This window comes from Leuciscus leuciscus (genome assembly GCF_965113295.1).
Source record: "Leuciscus leuciscus genome assembly, chromosome: 12".
Lineage (NCBI taxonomy): Eukaryota > Metazoa > Chordata > Actinopteri > Cypriniformes > Leuciscidae > Leuciscus > Leuciscus leuciscus.
In genome coordinates, this window is record NC_138736.1 from 1,804,708 (window position 1) to 1,814,726 (window position 10,019).

A 10,019-nucleotide genomic window follows, 5' to 3' on the forward strand; every position below is an offset into this window, starting at 1 on the left:
ATGATTTGGCCGGTCACCAAGGTCAGCCACGTACCCTGTCTTTAGCCCGCCAGAGGTTCTATTGGCCTGGGATGGAACGTGATGTGCGTGATTACGTCAAGACTTGTGTCCGTTGTGTCCTGAGTAAAACTCCAGAGCCAGCAGCAAGAGCGCCCTTGGAGAGCATCAAGACCACTGCCCCATTGGAGCTCATCTGTATTGATTTCTGGTCTGCTGAAGATAGGAACAATAAATCTGTGGATGTCTTGGTAATTACGGATCATTTCACAAAGTTAGCTCACGCTTTTCCTTGCCGAAACCAATGTGCTAAAAGTGTTGCTAAGAAACTGTGGGATGGCTTCTTTTGTATCTATGGATTTCCCCAGCGTATCCATTCGGACCAGGGAGCAAATTTTGAGAGTGAGCTGATAGCAGAGCTTCTTGATATTGCCGGTGTTGACAAGTCACGGACTTCCCCGTACCACCCAATGGGGAATGGTGGAACTGAAAGGTTTAACAGAACGTTAGGTAACATGTTGAGATCGCTTCCACCCGGATCTAAGCAAAAGTGGCCACAGTTGGTACAAACAATGACATTCATGTATAACTGCACTGCCCATGAAACAACTGGGTTTGCCCCTTTTTACCTGATGTTCGGGAGGGTACCGAGATTACCTGTTGACCTTATGTTTCAAAGCGTGCTTCGTGATGAGTCAATCTGTGATTACAATGACTATGTTCAATCTCTTGTCAGTGATCTAAAGTCTGCTATGGCGCTGGCCCAAAAGAACTCTACTGCAGAACAAAAACATCAGTCTGATCAGTACAATAAGAGAGTCAAAGGATTGCCTCTGTCAGTTGGTGATCATGTTCTTATTGCCAACAAAGGCTGTAGAGGTAAACGGAAGCTTGCCGATAAATGGGAACCCACCATGTATTCTGTTGTTGCCTCCAAACCTTCACTGCACATTTACAAGATCCGTGACAAATCTGGTCATGAGAAAGTGGTACATCGGAATCTATTGTTGCCAGTTAACTTTCTTCCTTTGCCTTCAACTGAGTTTTCTGTTGGTGAAAGTGCTAGTGGTGGTCCTTGTTCCACACCTTCTCAATCTGTATGTGATGTGGTTGAGTCAACCTTACCTGTCACTGATGATTTGTCACATGCTGAGTCCATGTCTGTCATTTCTCACATTGCTGTTTGTGATGATGATCGTACTGCTTCTTGGGTCTCATCCCATTCTTCTCAAACTGTTTCTGAAGCACAAAATGAGTTTTCTGTTGACCTTGACACTGTAGCTAGTGCCTTTTCTACTGTTCCTGTTCCTGACAGTTCACGTGATCCTTTGGTTGACCATAACTCTGACGATCGTTACACTACCAGGTTTGGTAGAGTACTTAGACCTGTTCGTAGGCTGATTGAGTCAATGGTTCAACTCGAAACCTTACTTGGTGTGGAGTCTGTATCTCCTGTTATTCATGTATAGGTTTGTGTATAATATTACACGATCTCTGGTAATACATCGCAACCAAAGTGTAATCTTCTCTATTTTGTGTATATCAATCCTGTTTATGTACCTGGTCTGAGTTTTTCAAAGTGTAATGGGCACTTTGTGTATGCCTACAAAATGTGTCGAAGTTTGGCCAACTTTCTCCATATTTGCATCCCTTGTTTGGGTAACTTTCTATGTGGTGTCTTCACTGTTTTTAAAGTGTAGACCATGTAATTCAAGTGACCAGTGTTTTATTTGTTATACTCTAAGAATTTTGTGTGAATTCTGGGGGGTGAGTGTAACAGGTACAGAAAGTGTTCTGTTAAAACATGTGTATTGATTGTTATAATTCTCACAAAATGGTTTTTCATATATCTGGTGTACCTGCCTGAATGAGCATCTTTCCCCTTTAATTGCTGTGATGTCATCATGACCCTACATGATTTCCTGTTTTGCCGCCGCCTCTTCCTCTTGGCATTGTTAATGCATGGAAGAGGTGGGTTATTTTTGGCTCCTGCTAATCCTCATTAATCTTTATTTTAATCATTGCTTTTGTCTATATCTTCATTGCAAATTATGTGTATTATGTTATTTTACTTACCTGTGTGGTTATTTTTGTCATTTTGCCCAATTTAAGTTATATTTGTGTCTTTGGCCTATATGTGGAGATGAAAAGCACATGGTAATTAAATCTACGTCACATTTGTTTTGTAGAGCAAAATAAGGGTGATTGTACTCAGAGGCTGCTTTTATTTGTTTTACATCAGGTATGTTTTCTCTGTATTTTCCTCTTGGCATTGTTAATGCATGGAAGAGAGCAAAATAAGGGTGATTGTACTCAGAGGCTGCTTTTATTTGTTTTACATCAGATCTCAGAGAGTAAAACCCAGTGAAACCGCCGCCTGTTGTCCCGTGTCTGTCTTCACATCGCAGAAAAGTGATTTTATAACTGGTGTCGCGAGCCACCGGTTACACCTGCGTCATAGACATAAACACAGAGACGTAGCTCCGGCTACAATGTTCTTCCGCAAGACGCATGCAGTTCTGTTCATCAACTGCTAGAGCGCTGATTCATCCAGTAATGAAACAAGTGAAGTCTTTATGAATCAATCATTCAGACTGATTTAAAAAAATATGATGTTTAACCTGTCTGGATCTTACATGTGTGTTCAAGCATATTCTACCCCTTCTGAGAGGGTATTCTCCACTGCTGGAGATACAATAAGCTATAGGAGAGGTCCCAAATTATCCTAGAGAATGCAGAAATGTTTATTTTCCTTCAAAAAAATATTTTTTTTTGCAAAAATTGCTAAATAATATGTTGAATTTGTTGACATACCAGTCTGTTAAACTCATTTGACAATTAAGAAATAAACACACAAAGGATTGTGCATTTTCCCCTTACTACTAATTTTTTATTAGTTGTTTTAATAATTTTTATTGAATGGGAACCGAAACCGGAATCGTTTTGCGGAACCGGAATCAGAACCTGAACCGGAAAATTTCTTACGATTCCCAACCCTATTTATCATACTTCTGCGGTGGGGCATATTTGGTGTGTGTGTGTGTGTGTGTGAGACGCCCTCTGGTGTTCAGATGGAGTGTGTGTGAGATGCCCTCAGGTGTTCAGATGGAGTGTGTGTGAGATGCCCTCAGGTGTTCAGATGGAGTGTGTGTGAGATGCCCTCAGGTGTTCAGATGGAGTGTGTGAGACGCCCTCTGGTGTTCAGATGGAGTGTGTGTGAGATGCCCTCAGGTGTTCAGATGGAGTGTGTGTGAGATGCCCTCTGGTGTTCAGATGGAGTGTGTGTGAGATGCCCTCAGGTGTTCAGATGGAGTGTGTGAGACGCCCTCTGGTGTTCATATGGAGTGTGTGTGAGATGCCCTCAGGTGTTCAGATGGAGTGTGTGTGAGATGCCCTCTGGTGTTCAGATGGAGTGTGTGTGAGATGCCCTCAGGTGTTCAGATGGAGTGTGTGTGAGACGCCCTCTGGTGTTCATATGGAGTGTGTGTGAGATGCCCTCAGGTGTTCAGATGGAGTGTGTGTGAGATGCCCTCAGGTGTTCAGATGGAGTGTGTGTGAGATGCCCTCAGGTGTTCAGATGGAGTGTGTGTGAGATGCCCTCTGGTGTTCAGATGGAGTGTGTGTGAGATGCCCTCTGGTGTTCATATGGAGTGTGTGTGAGATGCCCTCAGGTGTTCAGATGGAGTGTGTGTGAGACGCCCTCTGGTTTTCAGATGGAGTGTGTGTGAGATGTCCTCAGGTGTTCAGATGGAGTGTGTGTGAGATGCCCTCTGGTGTTCAGATGGAGTGTGTGTGAGATGCCCTCTGGTGTTCAGATGGAGTGTGTGTGAGATGCCCTCTGGTGTTCAGATGGAGTGTGTGTGAGATGCCCTCAGGTGTCCAGGTGAAGTGTGTGTGAGATGCCCTCTGGTGTTCAGATGGAGTGTGTGTGAGATTCCCTCAGGTGTTCAGATGGAGTGTGTGTGAGATGCCCTCAGGTGTTCAGATGGAGTGTGTGTGAGATGCCCTCAGGTGTCCAGGTGAAGTGTGTGTGAGATGCCCTCAGGTGTTCAGATGGAGTGTGTGTGAGATGCCATCAGGTGTTCAGATGGAGTGTGTGTGAGATGCCCTCTGGTGTTCATATGGAGTGTGTGTGAGACGCCCTCTGGTGTTCAGATGGAGTGTGTGTGAGATGCCCTCAGGTGTTCAGATGGAGTGTGTGTGAGATGCCATCAGGTGTTCAGATGGAGTGTGTGTGAGATGCCCTCTGGTGTTCAGATGGAGTGTGTGAGAGACGCCCTCTGGTGTTCAGATGGAGTGGTGTGAGATGCCCTCTGGTGTTCAGACGGAGTGTGTGTGAGATGCCCTCAGGTGTTCAGATGGAGTGTGTGTGAGATGCCCTCAGGTGTTCAGATGGAGTGTGTGTGAGATGCCCTCTGGTGTTCATATGGAGTGTGTGTGAGACGCCCTCTGGTGTTTAGATGGAGTGTGTGTGAGACGCCCTCTGGTGTTCAGATGGAGTGTGTGTGAGATGCCCTCAGGTGTTCAGATGGAGTGTGTGTGAGATGCCCTCTGGTGTTCAGATGGAGTGTGTGAGATGCCCTCAGGTGTTCAGATGGAGTGTGTGTGAGATGCCCTCTGGTGTTCAGATGGAGTGTGTGTGAAACGCCCTCTGGTGTTTAGATGGAGTGTGTGTGAGACGCCCTCTGGTGTTCAGAGGGAGCATTTACTACCAATCATCCGCTGCACTGACAAACTGCGCATAAAATAATCACAGCCTTTGCCAAATCGTGTGAGGTTTCAGTGCGATTAATTAATTGTGCAGTCCTAATATTTGACATGCTTCATGCCGTTTTGATTCGCCCCTCTCTATTTCTCTGTGTGTTTTCACAGGGCTGCAAGTGTTGAGTCAATCCCAGCTGGAGTCACAAAAACGTTTAAGTTTAAGCCTATTAAGGGGCGATATGTCAGCATTTTTATACCTGGGCGCAAGGAATATCTCACACTGTGTGAAGTCGAGGTGTTTGCAGGTGAGGGACAGAGAGAGAAGAATCTGTGATATAATTTGTTTATGTTCTTATTAATGTGTGTATAACTGTTATTATTTTATTAACAGAAAAGTACACACCAACGTACACTTGTGTTCCAAGTGAGTGTTCTTCATTACTTTGAATGTTGTCAGTAACACACAGGGTTGGGGAGTAACGGAATACATGTAACGGCGTTATGTAATCAGAATACAAAAATCCAGTAACTGTAATCCGTTACAGTTACGTCAAAAAACATAGTAATCAGATTATAGTTACATTTTGAAAAAAGGGGGAATACTTTCAGGATTACAATGGTTTCATTTAAAACTAAATAAGTATTTTGGCATAATAACACTATATTAAGCGCTGCTTGATTGTACAGTAGTTCCTGGTTCTGTTGCCAGTAATGACTCACGTGTGCCACCCGCTGGTGCGTGTGCAAATAACAGCTGTCTACAATCTCCTCAGACGCAGATTGAATCACTGCTGCTAGTAGAAACGATGCTGCCTGCGGGTAAAATCGCTTTTAATTCATGGAAATTCCGCTGCTATTTTGTAGAAATTAGGAGAGTAGTTTTTTTAGTACCCAAAATGTCCTTTCAAATCTCTTCTCACGTAACGGGATGTTCGCTGTCTAGGTAACGTAGGGGAACTCCCACTGCCAACGCCCCACGTCCAGTCAGGCAAATTAAGAAAGATCACGGCTTTAGTCAACATGTAGGCCTATTTTAAAATAAACTAATATGTAGATTGTGTAAAAAATGTAAATGTTGAGTTTTTATTTTTTAGTTAAAAATTAGTTAAAAATAAAACAATATAATCTGTAATACCATACATTAGCCACTAGATGTCTGTATAGCCCTTTACATAAATACATTTCAGGCATGTGTGTATATTTTGCAAATATTGTACACTGGACCAAATTCTTTAAAAAAAAAATATATATATATTTCTTCTTGCTTGACTTTATTTATATATGTGACCTTGAAGTAATCCCAAAGTAATCAGTTACATTACTTTCATATTATAGTACTTGGATTACGTTACTGAATACTTTTTTTATGAAGTAATTTGTAACTGTAACGGAATACATTTTTAAAGTAACCCTCCCAAGCCTGGTAACACATAATATAACGCAATATTCTTACTTAATATATTCTTACATATAATATTCTTACTGAACATTTGATAATCAATAAGGGATAATGTGAATCAACTCAGTTGTTACCGCAAAGTAAACCCTGAAAGGCTGATCAGGACCCTGTCTTATTACATACTAACCACAAATAAATAATTTTGGACACAAAATATTAATTTGAATTGAAATAATATATTAGCATGTTTATAATAAATGCAAAGCTTCCGTGAAGAAAAATATTACTAGCAAAACAAACAAACAAGTTCAAACAAGACAAACAATTAAGGGATAATGTACAGTCGTATACACCAAATAAATATTTTACATGGACATATTGATTTGTGATGATTATATTATCTTAGAATCCATTACAGTGTAAACAAAAAACAATAATTTGGGCAATAAGACGAACACTATTGTACTCTTAATACTAAAAATACTTCAATGCAATCTTAATATTTGAACACAATCAATAACAATAACAGAGACTCAACTGGCACCAGTTGTGTTTGTATGAAACGAGAGAGAGCGGGTCCACAGCGTGATACAAGAAACATTAAAGAAAGGCCGGCTCCAGAAACCCGGATGAGCCGTGTGTTATCCAGCGTTACTGTTGATGACGTCATTATCTGGAGATATCAGACCTCTGAATGGTTGCAACTGACCAATCAGAATCAAGTATTCCAGAGAGCCGTGTAATAATCATTTGGATTAAATAGTTTAGCATTATTTTCCCCATTTTATTATACTTTAGCACATTGAAGTAAAAAAAAAAAAAGTTGTTCATTATTTTGTTATACAGTGAATCTTGCTCTTGGAGCCACAGCTGTCCAGTCTACCACATACGGTCAAGCAGGAGCTCAAAGGGCTGTCGATGGCAATATTAATTCAAATTGGGATGTTGGGTCATGCAGTCACACTAATGGGGACTGGGACCCCTGGTGGAGAGTTGACTTGGGGGAAGTCTTCAAGGTAACCAGGGTTAGCATCTCTAATCGTGGAGATGCTGTTCCAGAGAGGATAAATGGAGCTCAGATCCGTATCGGCAACAGCCTGAAAAATGATGGCAACAATAATGAGCTGTAAATATTCTTTCTCTCTTAAAGGGCCCCTATTATGCTATTTAAAAATTTCCTGATGTTGTTTTGGAGTCTCCTAAAACAGGTTTACATGCATCAAAGGGCTTTTTTAAATTTATTTCCTCATAATATACATTTGCAAATCACCACATTCTCAATGATTCTCAAACGACTCGTCAGATGAATCAATCTCTCTAAATCCCGCCTTTCCGCAAGCTACTCTGCTCTGATTGGCCAGACAGCTCAGACTGTTGTGATTGGCCTACCGCGTAAAGCGCGCGTTGATTGAGTCCCCCCCCCATTGCCATAACAACATCAGCTCTGCTTGTCCTGAGGCTTCCTACACCGTAAACTAAACACAGTAACAAACAATGACGTCGATTTTACCATATCAATGCGAGCTCGAGTCCAATGATGAAACACTGGAAGAACTAGTTATTCAACCCGAACCTCCATCGCAAGGACGACTCGAGCAGGACGTTTCTCAGTGATACGCTACTCAGTTTGAGGCACATTATGAGATGCTGCAACTGTAATTCCTCACCATCAGCATTAAGTGTATTAAGTATATGTCCATCAACAGTTTGTAATACGTTGTAAACATTTGTAAAACAAATCTTACTCTATGCTTAATCTTTCCTCAAAGTAGTGAGAACGACAGACAATCTGCATGTATAATAGACACAGTTATAGGTAATAGTGGCCCCACAAACTGATTAGCAGAAGTATTAATAATGTGAATTAACCAGTTAGCAGGAAACCTACACAATATAAAACTCAAAACTAAGAATTTTGTTCACCATCTTTCAAAAGTAACTATTGCTGTGTTCCCTTTATTTCACTGACGACTGCTTCTCAAATCCGAGTTCAATTCAGGATTCGCAAACCATTTGCGAATCCTGAATTGAACTCGGATTTGAGAAGCAGTCGTCAGTGAAATAAAGGGAGCACAGCAATAGTTTAGGATTATACTGCTGTGATATCATGGTAAAGATGAATTTTAACCACTGGTTCTTCACATGCTCGTCCTTGGGCAGTGAAAAAAACTGACTTTACCTTCACATTGTAGAGCACAGCGTCTCCTGGACATGATGTGAGGGCTAAGGCAAGTAGTGCCACTATTACCAGCATCCACAGGAATCAGCTGCTGGTTTGAGTTTTCCCTGGTGTCTGCGCGCGCAATAAGTGGGCGGACAATATGCTAATGTTTCGTCTTGACGTCACAACGAAACGGCTTATGACTCGTTTGAAAAACAATTCATTTCATAGACTCAGAGTCGACTCTTACTTTTGAAAAACAATAACTTTATATACGGTGCACTTTCAGATTTAAAACTTTGCAGGATGTTTTCATTCACTTAGACCTATGTTACACACTACATGAAAGGTCATTTTCAAAAATCCATAATAGGGGCCCTTTAATACCCACTCAGATGGTTAGAAAATTATTAAATAAGATAACATTACTTTGAATACATTTTAATATAAAAACTTGCCTTAGCCTTCTTGCCATTTTGTTAAACCCGTCTCTATTTCTCTGTTACTCTGTGTCTTCACAGGGCTGCAACTGTTGAGTCCATGTCACTTGGAGAGACAAAAACATTTCAGTTTCAGCCTATTAAGGGCCGATATGTGAACATTTTTATACCTGGGCGCAATGAATATCTCACACTGTGTGAGGTTGAGGTGTTTGCAGGTGAGCAATAAAAGGAGAGAGAGAGATGGTGTGTTAGACATCTATACTATTTATACTGTTTATGTTGCCTTAATAATTTTTTTCCTGATTTCATTGTCAGATTAAGTGGAATGAGATGATGTTACACCACAGTCCACTGATCCTACAAGAAAAATACCAAACTTAAGTTTCAGTAAAGGTTTGAAATGGTTTTTAAAATGCACCTGATTCTTAACCCCAGTTTGATCCAGGGTTTGTGTTTTTACTTATCTTTGTTTATCTTTGCGTTCTAAATCAATAAATTACTACAACATTGCATGTTGTATTGCATGTTTCTGTATCAAAAAAGGCTCATTTGGATATGTACAATGAGGAGGAGTTATAGTGTTACATAGCTACTCATCTAGGGTTGAGGAGCTGGTAACAAAGTAAAGAAGAATTACATTTTACAAAAAAAAGGAAAAACAAAACCATGGAGAGAACGAGGATTTCCAACCTTCTTTCCCAGAATCAACAACACAACCACCAATTCAACCGATATTAACTTTTAATCAGCACCAATAACCAAACCCGAAATATCAATATCAAAAAGAAAAATAATGAAATTAGGGGCAATAGCTTTAGGGGAGAGCCTGGCAAAAAATAACAAACAAAACAAAAAAATGAATTAACCCAGAAATCTCTCTAAATTAGGGGAGACCGGGGACAGTTGCAACACTTTTTGCATTTCTCTCAATTACTCAGAGACTATTTGGACTAGACCAACCAAATTTGTATATATTAAACTTGCATCTGTCTGCTAATTACTCATACCATTTAAAGATGATTATATATGACATATCGTTCACAGTATTTATTTGAATGGAAGAAGTCAGATGTTGCAACTGACCCCGACCCAGGGACGGTTGCAACATGTTAAAAATACCTTAAATTTCATTAATTAACTTTAGCTTTTTGTCTCAGTGAGCAAAGAATTCTGAAAATATTAACTGTTTTAGGCCTACTATAATATTATAGTATTATTTATTTCAATAATATTATTGTAGCCTATTATTTATTTATTTAGTCATATTTATCAAATAACAGTTATTGAGTTTTGTTTGTTCATGTGTAGAACATAG

General features: G+C 40.4%; 2 protein-coding genes across 2 annotated transcripts in view; both read left to right on the forward strand.

The window, feature by feature from the left end:
• Window positions 1-9,241, forward strand: part of LOC309510957 (fucolectin-5-like) — a 58,202-nt gene extending 48,961 nt beyond the window's left edge. Inside the window, exon 6 of the mRNA XM_082185982.1 lies at window positions 9,020-9,241. Within this exon, the coding sequence (XP_082042108.1) occupies window positions 9,020-9,024 (5 nt within the window). The 3' untranslated portion in view covers window positions 9,025-9,241. The remainder of the gene's footprint in view (window positions 1-9,019) is intronic.
• Window positions 1-10,019, forward strand: part of LOC309510889 (uncharacterized protein) — a 264,657-nt gene that overhangs the window by 103,394 nt on the left and 151,244 nt on the right. The window contains exons 7-8 of the mRNA XM_082185864.1: window positions 4,870-5,006; window positions 5,093-5,125. Of these exons, the coding sequence (XP_082041990.1) occupies window positions 4,870-5,006; window positions 5,093-5,125 (170 nt within the window). The remainder of the gene's footprint in view (window positions 1-4,869; window positions 5,007-5,092; window positions 5,126-10,019) is intronic.